General features: G+C 36.0%; 1 protein-coding gene across 10 annotated transcripts in view; it reads left to right on the forward strand.

Moving 5' to 3' along the window:
• The window catches only part of Erbin (erbb2 interacting protein), a 115,717-nt gene that overhangs the window by 36,657 nt on the left and 54,687 nt on the right, over positions 1–24,373 (forward strand). For 9 of the 10 annotated variants that reach the window (XM_063258261.1, XM_063258265.1, XM_063258264.1 and 6 more), the window contains exons 2-7: positions 1,056–1,103; positions 7,772–7,969; positions 11,415–11,532; positions 17,242–17,320; positions 19,412–19,501; positions 20,579–20,635. In XM_063258261.1, the coding sequence (XP_063114331.1) occupies positions 7,781–7,969; positions 11,415–11,532; positions 17,242–17,320; positions 19,412–19,501; positions 20,579–20,635 (533 nt within the window). In that variant the 5' untranslated portion in view covers positions 1,056–1,103; positions 7,772–7,780. The remainder of the gene's footprint in view (positions 1–1,055; positions 1,104–7,771; positions 7,970–11,414; positions 11,533–17,241; positions 17,321–19,411; positions 19,502–20,578; positions 20,636–24,373) is intronic. The other variant, XM_063258263.1, reaches the window with a different exon arrangement.

Raw genomic sequence — 24,373 nt, forward strand, 5'->3', positions numbered from 1 at the left:
CATGTTAGGCTGTCTCACTTTCAAATGCATTGGCTGCAGATACAGAGTCTTAATAGTGGTTTATACTTGCAGCACCAAGAAGTTGAAAAATAGGAAAGGATTAGGATTAGGTTAGCTACTCAGCAGTGTTGGGAGACTGCTTGCTCACTTGGTTGTTTAATTCTGTCAGCCGTATTTATTGGCAGACTTACTCTTCATTCTTGTTGACTTACGGTTATAGGATGGTTGTTTAGTAGGCATTGTTTGTAGATTCGAGGCTAGAAAAATGGAAGATTTTTAGTTTCAGACCCATTTGTTTGTTTAATTATTATTATTGCTATTATTACTATCATCTTGTCTTTTTGAGGCAGAGTTCACTTTGCAATCCAGGTTGGCCTTGAACTCAGCCCAGGCTGACCTCAAACTCTCAGTGATACTCTTTCCTCAGCCCCCCAAGCACTGGGATTAGAGGTGTTGAACTACCATGCCCAACCCATTTGATCCTATTTATCAAGAAAGTAAATGTCTTCCCAGCCCTGCTGCTTTCTGTCTCCTAAGCAGACCTGCATTGCCTCTCCCTTGTCTCCCCGTCCTGGCCTAGAAAGCTCCAAACTAGGCATTTAACGAGGCTTGTGTTATTACACCATGTAGAAGTTCTTAAAATTGGAAATAAACCTAATAAGTATTTAACAGTGCTTGTCCCAAAGACTGATTAGAAGCTACTAAATTTACATGTAATTGATGGTTAGAGTTTTTCCCTTGGAAAAATTGTATTATTTTTCAGTAAAATGAAAAATATTTGTTTCTTGGTAAAAGCTCTCAATAGTTTACAGGTATATTAAAGAAGACAGTGCATTTAGGTAGATATTACAAATACATGTGAGTCTGTGTTCCTGTATATTTTTAAGAAGTGAGCATTATGGTTTGACTGTTTATGGGTGACTTATTTTTTAGTTTGTGGTGCTCAATTTTTAAGAATTTCATTTTAGCATTTGACGTAAAATAAGAATTAAAGATTTCCTTAGATTATAAAAATCCATTTTTTATTAATTTTAGTTCTCTTTTGCTTTCTATAGCATGTTGACCCAATTAAGAAGCATCAGGGAGATAAATTCAACCCAGTGGTAAGTAGCCTTAATTTCCTTTGTTAGAAAGTTTTCTGCTTTTTTTTATTACTACATATTTGTAGTACATAATGTTTACATTCATTCTGTGGCGTTAGTACTTGAACATAACACATCTTTATTTTTTTTTTTGTTTTGTTTTGTTTTTTGAGACAGGGTCTCATATGCGTTCAGGCTAGCCTTGGGCTCACTTTGAACCCTAGGTTGGTGTCGAACTTGCAACGATCCTCTTGCCTCAGCTTTCTGAGTTCTGGAGTTATAATTGTGCAACGCCACGTCCTGCTTTTATTTTGCTTTTCATCTATAATTTGGGTTTCTCCTATGTGAAAAACCATGTGATATTTAAACCTGTGTGTCTGATTTATTTCATTTAAGATCACATTCTCAAGGTGCGTTCATTTTCCTACAGATGACTCATTTATCTTTTTTTGGCAGAGTTGTACTCTACTGTGTGTAAATACCATCTTTAGCTGTTCTAAACATGAGTGTTACATGTATCAGTATAATATATTGTCTTTAATTCTTTTGGGAAGATTCATAGAAGTGGGAAATAGCTAGGTTAAATGGAATTTCTAGTTTTAGGTTTTTTGAGAAATTTCCATGCTGATTTCTGTAGTGTTTTTACTAGTTTACATTACCACCAACAGTATAGAAGGAAGGGTTCCTTTTTTCCCCTGCAGCCTTGCCAGCATTTGTTATTATTTGATTTCTTGGTGATGGTCATTTTTTCTGGGGTACAATGGAATCTCACAAGTGAATTTACATTTCTCTTATGGCCAATGATGTAGAACATTTCATGTATTTATTGGCATTTGTTGACTTTTTCTTCTGTGAAGTGTCTATTCATTTTACTTTCCCATTTTTTAATTGGGCCTTTTATTGGAAGGAGGTATGTTTTTTGAATTCTTTATGTGCCTTAGATAGAGGAATAGCTGGTATAATCTTTTTTGTATTCTGTAGGTTGTCTTTTCACTCTGTTGCTTGTTCTTTTGTTGTGCAGAAGCTTTTTAATTTAATATGATCCCATATGTCAGTTCTCTACTATTTCCTATGCAACTGTGGTTGTGTTCAGAAAGTCTTTGCCTATGCTTATGACTTTAAGAATTTTACCTATTATCTTTCCTCTAATGTATGTTTTTGGCCTCTTTGTCACAGATCAAATAATTGAATTTGCATCCTCTATTCTAATCGTTCCATTAATCCTCATGTCTGTTTTTGCTCAGTGCTGGTTTTTTTCACTGTAACTTTGTATAATATAACTTGAAGTTCAGGATTATAACAACTCCGATCTTGTTTATGCTACCCAGGATTGCTTTTGTTTTTTGTGACAGGGTCTCACTATGTAGTTCAGCCTCGCATAGAACTCACTGTGTAGCCCAAGCTGGCCTTGAACTCAAAGTGATCCTCCTGCTTCAGCCTCCTGAGTGCTGAGATTACAGGCTGTGCCACCATGCTTAACTAGAAGTGTATTTGCTATTCCAGGTATCTACTGGTTCCACATAAATTTTAGGATTTTCTCTCATGTCTATGTCGAATCCTGGAGGGATTGATTGGGATTGTGTTAAATCCGTGTATCAATTTTGAAAGTATGTTCATTTTGACAACATTGGTTCTTCCCATTCAGGAACAGGAGATATTTTTCTATTTTCCAATGTCCTCTTTGATTTCCTTTTTTAGAGGACTGTAGTTCTTGTAGAGGTCTTTCACTTCCTTAGGTTAATTCCTAAGTAATGTTTCTTAGTGCTATTATAAATAGTATTTTTTCTCAGGTAATTTTTTTCTCAGGTTATTTTTTGGTGTATAGAATACTGTTGACTTTTATGTTTTGATTTTGTATTGTGCTACATTATTGACTTTGATATTTAATTCTAACAGTCTGATGGAATATTTTGGACCTTCTGTGTAGAGGATCTTGTCATCTGTCAATAATGATAACTTACTCTCTTCCTTATACATACCTTTTTTATTTCTGTCTTTTGCCTCATTTCTTTTGCTAATAATTTTAAAAACTGTGTTAAACAAGAGTGGTTACAGTGATCATTCTTGTCTTGTTCTTGATTTTAAAGGGAAAACTTTCATTTTTTTCGCCCATTAACATGATGTTGTCAGGTTTGTCATAATTTTATCAGGTTGATACAAGGTCTGTACTTTTATCATGAAAGGATGTTTGACTTTGTGAAAGGCTTTTACTGTGGTTGTTGAGATGGTCATGTGATTTTTGTTCTTGTTTCTCTTCATATGATTTATTGCATTTATTGATTTTTGTATGTGAATCATCCTTGCATCCCTGGGATGAAGCTTAGTTGGTCACAGTGTATCATCTTTTTGATGATTTGTTACATTCCACTTGTCAGTATCTTTTTGAAGATTTTTTTCATCTAAGTTTATGTCTTAGTTACTTTATGCTCGTCGCTGAGACAAAATACCTGAGGCCTAAAGTTGGGAAAGGAAAGGTTTATTTCTTATAGTTTTTGGAGGTTTCAGTCCACACTCAGTTGGCTCCAAGACAGGCAGGCATGGCTGGGCTGCAGTTCATGGCGGCTGCCCACAGCAAACTCGAACCAGCAAAGAGAAAGACACACCTTCTTCCTGCCATTACATCACATCCTGGTTCCACCCCTATGTGGGTGGAGCACTGACACCATCAATCCAAGCACTATACAATGAACCATCACGAATGAACAATGCAAACTCATGAGGCCTGGGGGACACAAACATAAACCATGACATTCCACCCCTAGCCCCCAGGACTCATGTACATCCTTTATACAAAAGACATTTAGTCCACCTCCAAGAGTTGCCAGAGTCCTAACAGCTTCAACATTGCTGAAAAGTCTAAGTCCCAAGTCTCCTCCAAGATCTATGGCGAACTCTTTAACTGTAAGCCCCTGTACAAAAGAAACAAGGTTAAACATTTCTGAAATGCAAAGGCACAAGATAAACATTACCATTCCAAAAGTTACAAACAGGGGAATATAAAGCATTGGAATCAAAGCAAGTCCAACATCCAGCAGGATGAACATTAAGTCCTAGAGTTCCAAGCTCAGCATCTGAAGCAATCTGGTTGCAAGCTCCAAAAGCCTTGGGTGCTTTCACCCCCAGGACACTTCCAGAGATTTCAACTCCCGCAGCTTTTCTCTTAAATCTTCTCTGCTCGCTTTTTGCAGCTTCCCTTGGATCATCCACATTCCTGGCTTTTCCAAACTTCTGGGGTCTCCACAGCACCTTCGGCTTCACCCTTACATCTTCACAAATTGCCCTCTCAGGGGCACACTGCTTGGCCTCCCAGGTCCTTTGCAATCTAGGTGGAAGCCGTCTTACCCTCAGAATTTGTGCATTTTCCTTGCACCTAAAATCAGCACCTTGTGGATGCCGCCAAGGTTTGCTGCTAGCTGAAGCAGTAGCCAGGCTTTTCTCTCTCTTGGCTGTAGGGGTCAGTTGCCTGGATCGCAGGGCTCTGTTTACCTGATTGTGATGAAAAGCTTCTCTGTGTTGCCGCCATTCTGGAACCTCACTTGGCCTCCCACATGGGGCAGCTTTTCCCTCTGAGTAAATATTTTCACCTTTGTTGTGAGGCTGCACAGGGTGGGGACCTGCTTCCTGGGATGCCCCAGGGCCATCTTTCTTATCTCTCTGTTTCTCCTCAGGAATCAAAATCTCAACTCTGTCTTTACAATCCACAGCCTTCCTGGAATTTTCCTTCTGGCCAAACTCACCGGCATTGTAAATTATCCTGCCAGACTCTTTGCTCTTGATTTGAAACATATAGCTGGCTAAAAGCCGCCAACAATAGCCATGCCACAGCCTCAATATTTGGTTGCTTTTTAATTTCTTTTTCAAGATTAATCAGTCCATTGCCCTTTGTCTCAGTCTCAGGCAAAGTCTCTGGGCAGGAGCAAAATGCAGACAAACTTTCTGCCAAGCCGTAACACACATCTTGTGGAGTCCAATGACCAATGCAGTCCTTCCCAGCAGAAACCTCCCAAGCCTGGTCTTTACCATCAGGCTTTCTGTCAGCTTTTTGGTCTCCTGAGCTCTGACCAGAATTTCCTCTACAGAACAGCCTAAGCTGCTCCAGCTCTGTGCATCTAGGTGACATGTCCAAACCTTTCCAAACTCCACCCATAAGCCATTTCCAAAACCTCTTGAAAAACATGGCCAGGTATAGTCACAGCAAACGACCCCACTCTCGGTACCAAATTTCTGTCTTAGATACTTTATGCTCATCGCTGAGACAAAATACCTGAAGCCCAAAGTTGGGAAAGGAAAGGTTTATTTCTTACAGTTTTTGGAGGTTTCAGTCCACACTCAGTTGGCTCCAAGACAGGCAGGCATGGCGGCTGCCCACAGCAAACTCGAACCAGCAAAGAGAAAGACACACCTTCTTCCTGCCATTACATCATATCCTGGCTCCACCCCTATGTGGGTGGAGCACTGACACCGTCAATCCAAGCACTATATAATGAACCATCACGAAGGAACAGTGCAAACTCATGAGGCCTGGGGAACACAAACATAAACCATGACAGTTTATTACATCTTTTTTTTTTTTTTTTTATTTTTCATTATATCCTTGTCTGGTTTTGGAATGAGGATAATGCTGTCTTCCAGGGATGATTCATAATGTACTCTTCTCTGTCTCATTAAAGGATTTAAGGAGCATTGGTGTTTAGTATTTCCTGAAGTTTTTGTAGAATTCAGCAGTGGATCCATTGGTATCTAAGATTTTCTTAGTTGGTTATTTTCATTTTAACAAGTATTTTACCCTATAAGTTGCTTTATTCCTTGTTTTCTGTATCACAACTTAAATATATAACTTTTTAGTTACATTTATTTGGCAATAACAGTATGTCTTTTATTTTTAGGCATTATATTCCCAAGTTCAGAATCATTTCTGGGAAATGTTTTTAAAAATCAGGTGTAAATATATAGTAGTTAAGATATGATGTGCCAGAATCATAGTTGGAGACACTGAACCAGCACCACATAATAGAACTTTCTGCACTGATGGAAGTGTTTTGTATCTGTTTAGTCAATTGGGGTAACCACTTGCTATATGTGGCTATTGAGCATTTAAAAATATAGGTGATGTAACTAAGAAATTACATTTGATTTTTATTTAGTTTAGCTTTTACATTAAGTTTAAATAGCCACAAGTGTCTAGGGGCCACCTTTTATGACGGAACAAATAGAATTGTTTTGTATCATTTTTAAAATATACTCTTAGCTGAATATGTAGAACAAAGAATTTTTTATTTTTTTGTAGAATTTAAGAAATGATCTCATAAATCCACAGAATAAGCTAAGTTCCCCTTTAGCAGTTAATTCTTTGTGCTTATTAGATTATTTATTCTTGTTGGTAGGATATACCTTTATGTAAATGCACATTGTTAATAATTATTCAGTAATCTTACTTGGATGTTTTATTTGTTGACAAAGATTTTAGAAGAAGACTTCCTCTCCCTCATTCATAAACAGGCCTCACACATAGTAGGCAAGTACTCTACTACTGAACTACACTCCCAGCCCTAAATGGGGTCTTGGTTTATTTCATGTGGTACTAGGGATTAAATGCAAGATTTTCTTACTGAGATCTTTTTTAAAATTTTAAAACAGAGTTTTGGTTGGTTGCTGTGTGTCTTAAATTTTCATTGCTGGAGCAAAATATCCGACACCCTAAAGTTAAAGGAAGAACAATCTATTGTAGCTCAGTTTGTAGGAGATTTGGTCCACTGTCACTTGGCTCCAAAGCAGTGCTGCATGACAGAAGGGTGTGGCAGAGGAGAAACAAATAGTTCAGTTCATGGCAGGGCAGGCAGTAAAGCAGCATTGACCCTGGCTTTCCTGTCTCCCTTTATATTCCACCCAGGTTGCAGGCCCACCCGTCTATACCTCCCATACCAGGATGCAGCTCCACCTTCAGTAAATCTGATCAACCACATACAGAAACTATGCCAGTCTAATCAGTAGACTAATCCAATTATCAGGCATCCCTTAATCTGTATTCATGCACCCTTGATCCAGCCAGTTTTGAAAAGCCCCACCAATGAGTACACAAGGCTTTGTGAGGACATCTAGATATAGGCTGTAATAGGCACTAAATTGCCTGGGCTGGGCTTGTAACTTAGAGCATTAGTCTCCCAGGGTGCTAGGATTATAGACTGCCTCATTACACACACATTTTGTTTTGAAAATTCCAAAAAACTTTGTAGTAAAAACCGTTTGGTATTTTAATAGATTTGAGGAACTCTAGAGCCAAAAATTAAAGAAAAATCTTTGTTGTATTAGAGTATTTTTGAAAACTAAGAGGCAGACATATGAGACAGGCTAAGCTTGGTGTGGTGCACATCTGTGATCCGAGCACTAAGCAGGTGAAGCAGCCTGAACTATATAGCAAGACCCTGTCTCAAAACAAAACAAGTTTCTGTAGAAGCATATAAATAGTTATCTCACAGATTGTTTTATAAAGTACAAAAGTACTATGAGTTTACTATGAAATCCATGAGATAAAAAAATGTAGATGCTAAAGGGATGTTACATGGATTCCATTGGGTGTGTGTAATAGAGGAGAGATGTTTATCGTTGGAATGTGAATTGGGATAAATAAATTGGAAGAGTTTTGAAAAATCAATATATATGTTTTAATTAAATTTTTTTGAATATTTCAGTATTTAAAAATGACTACAAAACGAAGTTTGTTTGTGCGGTTGGTACCTTGTCGCTGTCTACGAGGGGAAGAAGAGACTGTTACTACTTTGGATTATTCTCATTGCAGTTTGGAACAGGTTCCTAAAGAGATTTTTACTTTTGAAAAAACTTTGGAGGAACTTTATTTAGATGCTAATCAGATTGAAGAACTTCCAAAGGTATGTCAATACTGTCTTTTTTTTCCTCTTTGTTTCTTTTTTTTTTGAGACAGGGTTTTGCCCTGCAGTTCAGGCTGGCCTTGAACTCATTTGTAGCCCCAAATTGGTCTTTAGCTCTCAGCAGTCCTCCTGCCTCAGTCTCCCAAGTGCTAAATTACAGGGATATGCCACCATGCCTGGAGCAATGTGTTATTTCTGATGGTGTTCTAGTACTGCTAATGTATGGATGTGTATTGCTTCCAATTTTTAGTTTAATTTTACCTTTATATAGGCCAATTCAGATAATTGTTATTTTTGAATTCTAATTCAGACATCTTTTTGTTTGTTTTGTTTTTTAGTCTTTTGGGACACCATCTCACTGTATATAGTTCAGGCTATCCTTGAACTCGCTATGTAGCCCAGACTAGACTTGAACTCAAGGTGATCCTCCTTCTGTTAGGGTGGCCTGCTTCTAAAAGTGGCTCACCAGCTAAACGTTACCTGATTCTGGGTTACTTGGCTTTCCTGCCAGAGTTAGATTCCAGGTTCTTCTTGTCTTCAAGAAAAAACTGGTTAAAGTGAGCCAGAAAAGTTTATTCAAGAAAGTAAAAGTGGGGCCGAGCATTTGCCTCAGTGGTATAAGTGCATGCCTGACAAGCCGAGGTTGTGAGTTTGATCTCCGGTACCAAAAAAAAAGCACAACAAAAAAGAAAAGTGAAGAATGAGGAAGAAAGTGGCACTGCAGAATAAGCTTGGGCTAAATAAAGGGAGAAAAAGCAATAAAAGGACCCCCTGGAGAAAGCAGGGTGGGCTGCCATTAGGAAAGCCATTTAGCAAGATCTGGAAATCTGTGTCCTTTTAAACTGTTCAAATCTTAAGGAAACCTGCATGAACTTCATATGGGTGTTCAGAAATGATGCTGTTATCCCATATCTCACAGTAAGGTCTTGGCTGTCCTGTTGAAAACCTGCTTGAGTTTTCAGAAGAAGACCACTTGAAAGGCTTGGGAACTTTTCTGTGCATGTGTCTAGGATCTTGTAATTAACAAATAAGCCTACTTCTCCAGGCAACTTTGCCACACCTGTCTTAGTTACTCTTCTGTTGCTGAGACAAAATACCCAATACCCACAAGCTAACGGAGGAAAAGTTTAGCTTACAGTTTATAGGGGTTTTAGTCCATAATAGCTGACTGCAAGACAGGGTGGCATGGCAGGAATTGGAGAGGAGAAACAATTCCTGCTAGACAGAAGATAACACAGTAATAAGGGGGAAGATAAGCTTATTTCTGTACCTTGTATTACATCCAGGTTACTGGGATGAGGGTGGTGCCAAACCAATCAATGGGCTGATTTAGTAATTACCCACACTTAATCCTAGCATTGTGCTTTAGTCAGTCACACACTCTAAATTTAGCTACTTCTGAAAAAGCCCAACTATGACTGCTTGAGACTTAGGGGGACATCTAGACACAAACCATAGCAGTGCCCTACTCTGCTATCTCATTTCCTCAGCCTCCCTAGTGCTGGGATTACATGTGTGAGTCACCATGCCCAACTGTTAATTCAAAATTTTAAAAATAGATTTTAAAGCTATGTGTGATAATGGCAATCCTAGAACTCTTGGAGGCTGAGGCCAAAAGATTGCAAATTTGAGCCCAGCTTGGGCAATTTAGTGAGACCCCATCTCAAGATAAGAAATGAAATAGGATGGAAAGGTTCAATCCCCTGTAAAACAAAACAAAAATTAACATTTAAAATTGTAAATTAATTGCTTATTTATACAAGTAGCTTAAAATTTTGTATTTATTCCAAACATTATTATAACTAAGATACTGCAGCTACACAATTTCTGGAGCCATTCAATTTAACTAGACAAGAACTGAAATGCTGTCTTTCCCTAATGTTTGTAAGTCATTGATGTATATTGTTGTAATTGGGGAGAGTTGTCATTTTAGATACTGTGTCATTATTTTATTGTTAACTTTTTAAAGGCCGTGTTTTGTTTCCCCAATTATATTATTTATTTAAATGGTTTTGAAAGACTTAAATATCTGATGTCTACTAACTACTGGTAGGAGAATGTTTATTACCATAAAATACTAATTGTCACCTTGTTTCTTTACTAAAATTTTTTCAGTGTGTTTTTTCTTTTCCTCTCATTTTGTACACCATTTCCTAGGTTTCATGTAAAAACTGCACTCACTTTCTAAGAGTTAGGACCCTTAGTCACTTAAACAGCAAACTTTGAAGCTGAGCAAAGACCTATTGATAACTCATAAAATAGTTTAGCTTGTGTAGAGAGCACTTTGAAAAATCAACTGTAATTTGGACTATGAGTACTGTAAATAAAACTTTTGGGCACATTGGTAAATTTCACATGAATAAGAAATATTTCTAATATAGTATGTCTCAAGCAATATATACTGTACACTTGAACTAAAATTACTCATTTAGCTGAAGCTCGTATTTAATTGGACATCCTGTGTTCAGTCTGGCAATGCTAACCATAATATGTTTCATGAAATATTTTAGGTTTTTATGTGTGTAAACATGCTGAATGACAGTGTGCAAAAGGTTATATTTTCTGATGACCACTAATAAATTCCTTTGGAAAGCTACAGTTGTCCTGGATAATTTTTTATATAAACCTATAATGGCTGTAGGTAAATATTAAAGGTTATCATTTACACGTTTTACATAGTTTGTGGTAGGATGCTTTATAATTTACTGTTCTTTGTTATTTGTTGTTCTTGAGCACATAATTTATCTCCCATAGCCAGTTCTAATAGAGAAGGTGGAAGACCAAGTCATCACCTTTCCATGTTTACAACCAGTAGGGTCTCAGTCTGAGATTCTGTTGAAAAGTTAGAGACTTGCTATAATAGTGCAGATAACTTGGGTATTTATCTATCTAGTACCTATCAATCGGACATTTTTGGAAAAATATTCTTCTTAAATATGGCTTTCATTTTGGAACAAGGTTACAAGAAAGGTAAACTTCAGAGTTTTATCATATTTAATGACCACTTTTTCTTTTTGTATTACTGGAGATTGAACCCAGAGGCTTCACTCTAAACTATATCTAGTCCTTTTTACTTTTTTTATGTTTGAGACAGTGGTTGCTAAATTGACCACAGTGGGCTCAAGTTTGTAATCCTGCTAGCCCAGCTTCCCAGAGAATGGAGATTATAGGCATATGCCAGTGTGCCCACTTACTTACCTACTTATTTTTTTACTACCTCAACAAGTACTGCAATCATATTCTTACTAAGTGCATTTTGCTCAGGCAGAAGTATGAGGATGTAAATCATTTGAAATGATTCAGATGTATTCTGGTCTAGGGTAGCATGATCAAGATATCTTTCCTGGTATCAGTGTGTAGCTATAACTCAATTTTTAAAATATGACATGAAATATTTAGGAAAGCTAAAAAAATAATCAAAATCCTTTTTCTCTTTTGTCAATAGCAACTTTTTAACTGTCAGTCTCTACACAAATTGAGTTTGCCAGACAATGATTTAACAGCATTACCAGCATCCATTGCAAATCTTATTAATCTCAGGGAACTGGATGTCAGCAAAAATGGTAAGCCCCATGCTCCACTTGGGAACATGTTTAATTAAGATTTCTATTGTTTTCATAAATAAAAATATAAAATTAAAGTCAGATTATATTGTTTTATATTAGTTTTATCTGAGAGTGAATTTTTTTACATAAATGAAAAGACTTTCCATCTTGTTTTATCTCAAATTTAGTAAAATTTAATGTTACAGTTTTGGCTTGGAATTTGTGTAAATGTGAAATCTGTGATAGCTTAAAAGAGGTGAAAAATAAATGTTAACTTTTTAAATCCATTTTGATCTGCAGTCATCAAGTTGTACAGTAAATCTCTTGAACTTACTCTTAAGATCTAACCCAAATTTTTGTACTTCTTGTTGAAAATACTCCAGTCCTCCAACCCATTTCCCCTTAATCACTATTTCACTCCCTCTTTTGAGTTTGTCTTCTGAAGATTCTGTGCAAATTTGTCCTTTAGTTTACTTAACATAGTGTCTTCCAAAATCATACATGTTGTCACAGATGACAGGATTTTCCTATTCTAGGTTCTTACACATACTAGGCAAGTGTTCTATCACTGAACTACATCCACAGCCCCCAGATACTTCTTAATTGATTTAATTTCCTTTGGATATATACCCAGTAGTGGAATTGTTGAATCATATGGTAGTTCTGTTGTTAACTTTTAAAAAAGGTACCTCCACACTATTTTCCATAGTGACTGTACTATATAAATCACATTCCCATCAATGGTGTCTGATTCCCTTCTCTACATCTTTACTGATACTTGTTATCTTTTAGCTCGCTTGTGCTTCTGCTCACCCTCTCTTCTCTCTCCTTTCTCCTTTCTTCCTCTTCCCTGTACCCTTCCACTTCCTTCCCCTCCCCACTTCCTTCCTTCCATGACTTTACTGGAGATTGAACCCAGGGCTTCAGAGGTACTAGGCACACTCTTATCGTTGAGCTGTATGTGCGCACTTCTCTATTTGCATTCTAAGATTCAAAATGATATCTTACTGTGCTATTATATTTAATTTACATTTTTCTGGTAATTAACCATGTTGAGCATTTTTTCATATAACTTTGACTGTTGGTCTTCTTTTGAGAAATACCATTCAGATACTTTGTCCATTTTAAAATAGAGTTTTCTGGTGTTGATTACCTTATAGTTTAGATATTAACCCCTCCTAACATACCGGCTTACCAACATTTTCTCCCATTCAGGTTATCTTTTTATTCTTTTTGCTTAGTTGTGAGAAGTTTTTGTTTTACATAATCTGACTATTTTTGCTTTTCTTGCCTGTGCTTTTGGTGTGCTACTTATTTTCAAAAAAATTATTATCTATACCACTCCCATGCTTCAAAGTGCGATAGGCCCTTTTCCCTTGTGGTTTTTAAAAATTTATTTATTTACTTACTTACTTACTTTTTTGTGTGATAGTTTCACAGTGTAGCCCAGTCTGGCCTAGAACTCAGTGGTGATCCACATGAAGTTATGAACTATGATTCCTGCAGCCTTGATCTTTTTTTTCAATAATACTTTGGCTATTCAGGGTATTTATATGGCCTATCTTCTAGAAAAGACTTACAGGAATGATGCTTAACCTGTTCTGTCAGAGCAACTTATAGAAAGCTTGTGGTGAGGGGAGATGAAAGAAATAAAGACTACATAATTGTTAATACAAGAATTGTAAGAGAAACCAGAAAGAGCAGTCCTAATCTGATATGGGAGTGTTAGAGGTTAACCAAAGCCTTTCCATTTGTTTATATAATTTTAGGCTTTTTCAACTCGATCTCACTATATTCCCTTGAACTCACTGTGTATTGTAGGCCGGCTTGAACTCAGCAGCCATTCACATGCCTCAGCTTCCTGAGTCCTTAGATATGCCACCACACCGAGCTGGCCTTTCCTTTTAAGGAAGAGTGAACTAAAAGTTTGTGGCCAAAGCAGACGACAAGTCTTTGAACTTGAAAAAATGTGATGGTTTGGGATACTTTTGGAAAAGCCTTTTCTCTTTAAAATCCAAGAAGTTGCATTGATTAAGAGAGTGTTACATGTGGCTGGGGAAAACACTGTGTTTTGCTCTTACTGTTTCATTTGCTTTATAGTGAGCACTGAGCCTAGTCATGTTGTACACTGACATGGAACTTAATGTTTTGACTTGTTATCTGTGGTCATTGTGAAGTGTTTTAATACAGACTTTAACTGGGGTGTGCAACTATTGGGCTTTGGAGTCAACTTTGTCTTATTCATTGTGTTACAGCTGCCCTGAGTCATATATGTATTCTCTAAAAATTAATCACTTGATTAATTTTTAATTCCTGGGCTACACCATTTTGACTGGGACCCAATGTTCTGTAGTGTTGTTGTCACTGTCTTTAGATGCAGAAACAGTAACGGACTATTAGTTTAAATTCGACAATTAGGACACTGGGGAGTTTATTCCCTGCAGGCAAAGAGCAGAATAACTCACACTCAGTTAAGCCCAATGGTTTGGGCTTATTACTCTTTGCAGTGAACAAAAACCTGTGAGCAAGAATTCCTATGAATCTTGGAGGTTTTTTTTTTTTTTTTTAACTTACAGGATTTGGGCATTTGATAATTTTGGGTTACATATGAAAAATACTGTTTGTAAGTTTGTTCAGGAGAGGTGGTATGAAGCAGGGACATTCTTTGCTTAGATACCTTAAATCTTAAATGTAGAAAGAGCAGATTACAAAAAGACCAAAAACTATAATTTGTTAAGATACAGTGATCATTTTAGTTGAAAGAAACAGATGTTTGAAGTGTTTTGGGCTTGGATAATGATTGTGCTTTGGCTTTGATTAAAAAATGATTATAATTTTTTTTTCTGATCTTGATACATCACACTGACAGAATAGCCTAGTTTAGTATTGATGTTTTGTGAAATAGTTCAGTTCATCATAAGTCTAAGGTCTCACTCTGAATTCCAGGCTGGTTTGTAGCAGGACCAAAGATTAGCTGATACTATTAGGCCAGTTCAAAGAGATCAGGAATTATTTTCAGTTTATCAGAATTAAAGAGTTATTTTCTAATGAGAAGGATATGAAAATAGCCATGTTTTATAGTATCTAGTGCTTCATTTTAAGTTTGTACAACATTCGAAATTGTTAGAGAATTAAGAAGTAGATTGTGATAAAATTTATGTCCATGTTCTTTAGGAAAGACAAAAGGAACCATCTTTGTAGACTACTTGTATTTCAGTACATATCCAAAACATCCCCAATAGTCTCAAATACTCAGAAGTGGGACTTTCAGAAATTGATTAGGTCGTGGGGGCTCTCTATTCATCAGTGGATTAATCGTAACTGAGTGTGCCTTTACAAGGTAGGATCTTTCCAAATTACCTGTGTAATAAGAATAATTCTTACAGTAGTTCTTTTTTTTGGTACTGGGCATTGAACTCACTACTGCACGTTTGCAAGGCAGGCGCTTATGCTGCAGAGCTAAATCCCCAGTCCCTCTTATAGTAGTTCTTACATAATCATTTTTCTTTGGAAATATATTGTTCATTTAAAAAAAGAGAGAGGGGCTGGGGATTTAGATCAGCGGCATAACCGCCTTCCTTGCAAGCATGCAGTCGTGAGTTCGATCTCCGGTACCAAAAAAAAAAAGAGAGAAGTGGGGCTTGATGGGAGTAATTGGTTCAGTGGATGCATAATCTCAAAGTATATATTGTTCCCTTCTCTTCTGTATCAGTCAGTGTTTTACTATAACACAAGATATACAAATGTTTTAAGAAATTACAAGATTGGCTTATGGTCATCCACAGAGTTGGGTGAGATAGTGTGTAGAGGAGTCTGCATGCTGGTAACAGAAGAATTCAGTCCAACATTTAGCGTTCACTGCACTGTTCTGTGCAAGTCTGTATTAGAAGATTGACAAGTCTGCAAAGAAGGGCTGAAGGATCTAAGGTGGAAGCCAGACAATCTTCACTAGAAGCCAGGAAATGAATTCCAAGCTGAAGGCTAAGACTAGAGCACCTCTAAAGAACAGAAGCACGTCTGTCTTTCCTCATTTCCCCTTATACCATCCAGGACGGATACCCTAGGCTATAGAATTGCTGAGTGTGGTTAAGCTTTTAAACTTCTGAAGTTGACAGTCAATCAGCCATTACATCTTCCTTTTGATTTCTCGGCTGTGAATTGTGTTGCTTTTCTCTGCCATGGCCCTTCCTTTGTGGCATTTTGGCCTTAGATCTGTATCTTAATGGTTAACAGAATTATGGCATAATGTCTGATACTTGATGTGTATCTTGTATATACAGGGTAGATAACTTCCATTTGAGATACTTTGAGTTTGAGGTACCTAAAAAAAAAAAAATCAAAATAGTACAGTAGTGCTGACTTCGAAGCATTTTGTTTAAAGTAAGTGCTTTTCAAATTGTTAATTTTTCCTTTAATTGAAAAATATTTTATGGAGGAATCTTTGAGACTTTGTTAGTAAATTGTTTATCATACTTTTTACCCAGTAATTTTGGTTTCCGTTGGCGGACTTTTTGTGGTATTGGTTTTGTTTTTGGTGTTAAGAATTTGTCCATGTTTAAGCATATACTTATTCTACCATGTAGCTGCACACCCAGCCCTTTGGTAAATTTTGACCAAAATGGTTATACTGTTGTATTGACTAGCTGGTAAATTTATACCTTTCATTTTTCATTTATATACACAGCATTGTGATAACTCACTTGCTTAAAATTATCTAGTGGTGGAGTTGAAAAGGTCTTAAATAACTGTTTATGAACAACCCTGTTAGGGTCTTTTTCTATAAATTATTTCTTGAGTAGTTTTATTTCTAGTCTGATTAGACTAGTCCTACGTCAAGTTGATCTTCAGACTGGTACTAAGTCATAAATTGTTACTATATTTTTGCTGTGATAAGTTTAGAAGATGAGTATGTGCTTAAAGTCTTTTACCAAAATTTGACATTATCACAATAATTATATCACAGTTTGCAAATGTATTGGGCTACAGCAGGTTGGAAATTTAAAAAAAAATTAATCCTAACTCTACTTGGTTTGGAAAGCACTTGTATAGATGGACACTTAAAAGGTGAAATGTCCAGTAGATCTCTTGAATATATACATCATAATGTACAGAAATCACTGCATTTGTAAGGCAGTTTATTGTGGGCATTCTGCTGGGTTATGTGAAGAAAAAAATTGAGAAGAGAATAATGTAAAACAAATTGGAAAAGAGAGAGGTATAGGTAAGAAAAAATGTTAATTATTGGTAGACAATACTGGCTTCAGGCACGCTTCTGGGAATATCTGATTCAGATTTTCCGCCACTTCTATTTGTATCTTTGTTTTTAGCTTTGCTGGTTAATCTGTATTCAGGGCTGACTCAGGCTGGAGCCCAGCATTTTAAAATTGCCTTTTTAAAGCAATCCTTTTTATGTGAGAGAAACAGAATGTTAAAAGTTCTGCATTTGTGCCCTTGTCATCATAGAGAAGATACCAATTTTCAGAAGAGCTAAAACACGAAAGAAAGGAAGATAAACCAAAGTAATTCGTAGCAATAGAGGCAAAAATATAAATCAGAAGTGAAAAATTGTTTTGAATTGTTCCATTTAGTTTGGTTTGGTGATTAGTTTTTCTAGCTCCTGCTGTTGGTAAATTACTTTCTGAAGTTGCAGGGTATCCCTTAATTATAATTGATACTGGGGTGTTTTTTTTTTGCCATTCTTTTAATTTGATCACTTTTGTTTTCTAGGAATACAAGAGTTCCCAGAAAATATAAAAAACTGTAAAGTCTTGACAGTTGTGGAAGCCAGTGTAAACCCTATTTCCAAGTAAGTTTTCAGTTGAATTGTAAGTTACTTTTCTTAATAAAACAATTGTAAAGCAGCATCAGAATACTACTTTACATATTTTAATGAAAAATTTGTATCATTCATAAACTATACAAATAATTGACTTTTAGAATTAATAAGAAACCTTTGGGCTGGGCATGTAGCTCAGCAGTAGTGTGCTTGCCTAGGTTGTGTAAAGCCCTGGGTTCAATCCCTAGTACCACAAATCAGTCAGTCAGACTTCAATAATGATACAAAGTAAGTTTTTTAAAAGGAACCTTTTAAAAATGCTTTTAATTCTATATATTACAAGATTGAAAAGTAAAAGATACATATATATACACATATATATGTGTATATATATATATATATATATGTGTGTGTGTATATATATATATTTTGTTTTGTTTTGTTTTGTTTTTTTGCATTGTGAGGCAAAGTTTTGTTAAATTGTCTGGGCTGGAGTTGAATTTGTAGTCTTCCTGCCTCAGTGTCCCAGAGTGTTGGGACAGAGTTGTGCTACCACGCCCAGGAATATAAATGATTTTACTCCAGATCTCAGATAGTTGATGTCAAAAATGAAAAGAGTGCCTACCTGGCAAGCACAAAGTCCTGAGTTAGATTCTTGGTACCCCCTACTACTCCACCCACCTCAAAAAAGAAGAGAGTACAGCCAGGCATGCTGGTGCACATCTATATTTCAAATACTTGGGAAGCTGAGGGCACAAGGATCACTGAGTTCAAGGCTAGCCTGAGCTACATAGTGAGTTAAAAAGGCCGGCCTAGGGGCTGGGGATTTAGCTCAGCGGCATAAGCGCCTGCCTTGCAAGCGGGCTGTCGTGAGTTCGATCCCTGGTACCGATAAAAACGAAAACGAAAAAAAGGCCGGCCTGAACTATAATAGTGACTCCCCCCCATAAAAAAAAGTAGAATCTATTTGGTTTCTTCACTAATTGGTATTTGCACAATGGCATAGATTTTTGAAATAATAAAAGAAACTGAAAGGTCAGACAGGTAAAACAGCAGAACAAAATAAACATGTGATTGTTTGCAGCATATTGCTAGAGGTTATGTATGTTCTTTTATGTCAGTAATGGCTGTCAACAAAGTTACTAAATTTTACTAAAATGGAATCATAAAGCTAAAGATAAAAAATAGTATAGTGTAAACTTGAAACCCACTTTCACATATTGTAATATTATAGATCTTGACTAACTTTTCCAGATCTACAGTTGCTTCATTTGGAGTGTATAATGGTAGAATATAAGGCTAAGGAAAAAATAAAATGTATTCAAGTTTGATTTGTCTCAGTTGCATGAGGGTTTTATACTTGTTAAAATTTAGGATACACATGTAAAGATGCTTTGTTCTCTCCATTTGAAAATATACTAAGTATCAAGGTCTACATCTGTAACTTGTTTCATAAGCAAGAAGGAATAGAAATAATGCTAATACATACACATATTCATATGGCCTTAAATACCATTTAGCTTTTTATATTATTTCATACTTGCTCATTAAAAAACTGTACAATCTTCATTACTTAGAAGCCAAATATTGAAATTAAAAATAACCTAAGCCAGTGGGTCTCAAGCTGAGGCTATTTTGCCTATGGGGACATTGGCAATATTTGGAGACAGTTTTGGTTTCAAAAAACAATGAGATGTGCCTCTCACACTACTAACATCTAGTTGGTAGAGGCCAGGGTTGCAGCTAAACATCCTAGTGCACAAGACTTTCCCAGCAAAGAATCAGATCAAAATATTTTTGCTAAGGTTTATAACTTCTTTATCTAGTTCTTTAAGTTGATGTTAGATAAGATGAATATGAAAGATGACACATTCTTAATTAACTGTTTTGCACAGCTTTGGTTGCTCAGATAAATATTACCTCACTTTTTAAAAAAAGTTGACATTATAGATACTGAAACAGTTTATAGCAAAAGGCGCGTCTTAATTTGAAGGTCATTAATAAAAGAGGTAACTTTTAATTAAGAAAATGTCTTGATTGCATAGATTATTGGAAAGGTTTTAGTAAAAGACTAAAATTCTGTACATGAACTTAATTTAAATTTTGGTGTATTTTATATAGGCTCCCTGATGGTTTTTCTCAGCTGTTAAATCTAACCCAGTTATATCTGAATGATGCTTTCCTTGAGTTCTTACCAGCTAATTTTGGCAGGTAAATTACAGTTTTTTTTCTAAAATCATTTATTGTTTGCGTTTAGAAAGTTTACAAAACTATAAGCACTTTAGTAATACTATTACTTACTTTCTATGTTGTTTGCTAATTATTTCCAAGCATTGTGATTTTTAGTTTCTTTGGAGCTTGTTATTTTCCCTTTGAGTGTATCTTCCCAAGTAAACAATTAACAGTAAGAATTTAAAAGAAAAAAAACCAGACAAACAGTGTTTAAAGGGGGAAGAAAAGTTCATTTTTAAAGTGGTAGAACAGAAGATTTTAATGGTTATCTGTATAGTTGAGATACTAAGTGCTAAATACTTTGCATTTATCAAATTCTAAATTGATTTAACAATTGGTTTAGCTGTGTTGCACACTGGATTAAAAATTCTTGAGAACAAAGAAACTGTTTTCTGGCATCTACCAAATCCTTTTATACCCATCTCTTCCAAGGTTCTGAGTAGTTTTTTAAAACAGATGAATGAATAAGAAAAACCAAATTATTACTGAATTGATATAATATTATTATTAGAGAAAATGCCAGGCAATTAAAATTTAATTTTATAGCTTTTTATCTGAAATAATTTGTATACTTGTTAGGGTTACTCCTCTATATCTGGCATTCACATCACTTGATCTAATTATTTTCTACTTTATAGTAAAATGTATGTCACTGAAGAGCTAGAGTATTTCTCCTCCCATGTCCTTTATGTTCCCTTACTTATCTTTTCTCAAAGCTGTACTCTAGAATTGCAATATGGTCCTTTATTCTATAACAGTAAGCTATTTTTGTGGGTATTTGCAGTAAAAGTAATGAAATATGCTCTAGGATTGATACTTAGAACATTACTTTGTTGCTTTAAAAAAATATATGTCTAGGAGGCTTACCTTTTTCCCTCACTGTAATTCTGAGTAGAAAAGTCCTTATGCTTTTTTCTATTTCTGCACAGTAGTTAATATATTACTTTCCACATAGTAATTATGCAGTTAATATCCGTTGTTTAAAAACCTTAGAGTGTGGCATCAATTTAACAAATTTCTTGTCTTGTCTTTTGTATTTTCTTCTTTGTTTTGCAGATTAACTAAACTCCAGATATTAGAACTTAGAGAAAACCAGTTGAAAATGTTGCCTAAGTAAGTAAATATACTTTTTCAGAATTAAAAAAATTTTAATTCTTAAAACTTTAAAAGTGTTACATTTTAATTATCTAAAACATGAGTGCAAATTATTTTTAAAGACTTGTGATCGTACTATTTTAATTCCTGATAGTAATATAAAAATATAGGTAGGTGGTATTGGTATTTAACTTAATACTATAGTAATAGTAAATTTGATATGAGAAATGTAGCTCCTAGCTTGCTAGATGTCAACTGTGCTGTTACTGTGCCCTGCAAAGAATGAAAACCAAAGGATAAAGGAGGTTAAAAGTTGGAAAGGTTTATTGGGGAATAAGAGCAGCACCTGAGACACAGGAGGGATCCCAAATGGAAGGCCACTGAGGCCCTTTGTCAGGGGTAATTTATACTGCAGAGTCACAATGTGGGCATAACTTGTATCAAAACTGTGATCAACTTGTAAGGCTACAAGTTAGCCACATAGCTAATCCCCCCTCCCCCACATAGCTAATCTTGATTCAGTAGGAAAGTAGGGCATATAGGAAGGGTATAAGGCTAACATCATGAATCTTGACTTATTTGTGACTTCTAAAACAGGAACATTTTAGGGAGAGATGGCTTCATGTGTTCTGAATGCTATCTGGACTTAATGAACTGGGTGATATTAAGCACAGCACAGTAGTAATTTCCAGTTGTGTTTATTCCTTAAGGAACTGTGGACAGAAGTCTGGCCATTGTGACTTTGAGGTCTTGCTTTCAAATGCACCTCAGCTGTAGTTTTGCTGTGTTCTCATCTTCTGCACTGACTTGCTTGAGGACTTGTCTATGTCTGCTACCTATTAATTTCTACCTAATTTAGCTCTCTATAATAATTTCATAGCTCTCTGAATATTCAGGGTGGTATGGTCATAGGCCATAGCTCTGTGGAATACAGTCTTTTGTGGAAACCAGAAGTCGGTCCAATAAGCATTAAAGCCAATCTGAGTCCCAAATATGGTTCCCAAGTTTACATACTAGATCTTATACACATCGCTCAATAAAGATATCCATAGGTCTTTATGTGAACCTGATTACTATAGAATTTGTCTGACTTTGTAATGTACATTAGAAATGGAGTGATCTGTCGTCTTAATGACATCTAAGATTAAGAGTTGTCAGTCTAAGAGCAGATAAAATAAACCTACAGAAAAAAAGTAGGGCTTCAGACTCATTTAGGATAGCTTTTGATCATTCATTGAACAAATATCGTAAAACACCTTGCATATGTTACATGTTTCTGTATTTTTAAAGTTTAAGGGTTGACAAACTATGGCCTATGAATCATTGTGGCCCACTGCCCATACTGACAAAGTACCGTTGGAACTCAGTCTATTCATTCATATACATACTGCCTTTGGGTGCTTTTGCTTTATATTAGTAGGGGTGAATAATTGTGACAAGAGACTGTATGGCCCACAAAACCTAAGATATTTATTCTTTAATCCTCTTTAGAAAAAAACCTTTTTTTTAAAAGATATGGTCTTGTTACATATAGTTCAGGCTGGCCTTGAATTCATATAACCCATGGTGGCCCTTCTGTACAGCTGTCCTTCAATCTCAGCCCCGAGTGCTGGGATTATAGGCGTGTACCACCATGCCTGGTTCTGCCCACTCTTTTTTTTTTCCCCCCAACTCTTATGTAACATTGATCATTCAGACTTAATTATTTGTTGAACAGTGAAATTGAGGATCTCTAATTATCCTAGAGGTTAATTAGTTCTTTGTACTCAGCTTCTATGGCAGTGTATTTACTTACATCTGTTAGTGTATTTTCCACATAATTTTATTGTATCTATTTTTAAAATTAAATTTATTGGTGCATTTTAGGTATACATAATGATTGTATTTATAATAGGAAATTTTTACCTGTACATGATATATCTTGTCTTTTTTTTCCCCCAATCCTCTATACTTCCTTCAACCCCTCTTCCTCTCATTTACAAAAACATTGTCTCCATTGTCTCCTTTGCTCCTTTTTTCCTTTCTCTTCCTTCCTTCCCCCTCCCTCCTCTCTAGTTCCCCTTTAAACATTTTTTTCCTGTTTTACAATATCTATTATACACATGTGTAATACTGCATTATTTCTCTGATGTGAAAACCAAAAGTGTGAATAAAGGCCAAAATGTATCTATCTGATTTTGTATGTCACTTGTCCAAACCTTGACTGGTTTTTAAGATATTTCAGTAACCAAGATATAATTTGTTAAACTAAGCATGGTGGCACATGTCTGTAATCCCAGCACTCAAGAGGCCGAGGCAGGAGAATCACTGTTAAGTTCGAGGCAAGCCTGGGCTACAAAGTGAGGTCAAGGCCAGTCTGAACTGCATAATGAGACCCTATCTCAAAATGACAGAGGAAAAAAAAAAAAGATATAATTTGTTTCAGAGTTTTAACTTGAGTCCTATCAATGAATTTTCAAATATAATTCTAAGATCTATAACTAAAATCTTTAACCTATAGTTATTACCAACTATAAACATGCAAACAGCTTTCAATATTAGGAAAGTCATGTATTTCAGATTGCATTCTTAGACTATTTAATGATCAAAGATTAGAACAATGAAGAGAGCTATTGTTTTACATAGTTAAGCAAAACTTGATAGTACCTTAGGAATTCTGGAGGGTGATGTGCTGAGAACACAAACAATGGTGTAGTCTTTTTTGTGAGACAGGAGAAAAATTAGATACAAATAAATTTTAGAGGTAGATGGGTGGATATTTAAGAGATACTTCTTTTTTGTTTTGTTTTTGAGAGCCTAGTTTTTTAAACTTTGTTTTGCTTTTAAAATGACTTCATTGAGCTACAATTCACATAACATACAATTTGTATTACTCTTTTTTAATTTTGATATTTTGAGACAGGGTCTTGCTATATAGTTTGGCCTGGCCTTGAACTCACTATGTAGCCCAGGCTGGCCTCGAATTTGTGGCAATCTGCCACAACCCGTGTGGCTCCTGAGGTTCTTGGGGTTAAGGACCATGAGAGGATGAGAAAAATAAGAAAATGGGCTCGGGATTTAGCTCAGCGGCATAAGCGCCTTCCTTGCAAGTGTGCGGTCATGAGTTCGATCCCTGGTACCGATAAAAACGAAAAGACCAAAAAAAAGAAAGCTGGGGTCAGGTAGAGCCCTAATCCTCCTGATGGGAGGAAGGCACTAGCCTTATTGCAGGGGTTTTGCAACTTAATGTTACAGGACACCTGTTGTCCTGGTAACCCACTGTTCAGATTGTCTTGGGGCTAAGTGTTCTCTTGGCCTGAAGCACATTCTTCAGGTGGCTTGCCCCAGGTGCTGTTTGTTCTTGGAATGGTCATGCTTCAGCCTTGCACATGTGGTCAATTTCCAGCTTCAGTGGCTCCCAGCAGCAATCGTCATGTCTCAGCCTTTCAGGTGCTGGGGATTACAGACATTGCCACCACACCCAACAGTTTACCCATTTAAAGTGTACAATTCAATTGCTTTATAGAATTATATTCATAAGGTTATAAAACTATTATCATTATCCAATTTGAGAACTTTTTAAAGTCTCAAAAATTCCAGTGAATTAGTAACCCTGCCTTCCCATCAAACCACACCAGCCCTAAACAACCACTGACCTGCTTTCTGATTACCGATTTACATATTCTTGACACCTCATAATTTAATTAGGATTATAAAATATTTGGTGGTTTATGACTGCATTCTTTCATTTATATAATTCATCTAAGCTGTTGCAGC

The sequence above is a fragment of the Cavia porcellus genome, unplaced genomic scaffold (genome assembly GCF_034190915.1).
Source record: "Cavia porcellus strain 051 isolate PalLab524CR breed Dunkin Hartley unplaced genomic scaffold, mCavPor4.1 scaffold_11, whole genome shotgun sequence".
Lineage (NCBI taxonomy): Eukaryota > Metazoa > Chordata > Mammalia > Rodentia > Caviidae > Cavia > Cavia porcellus.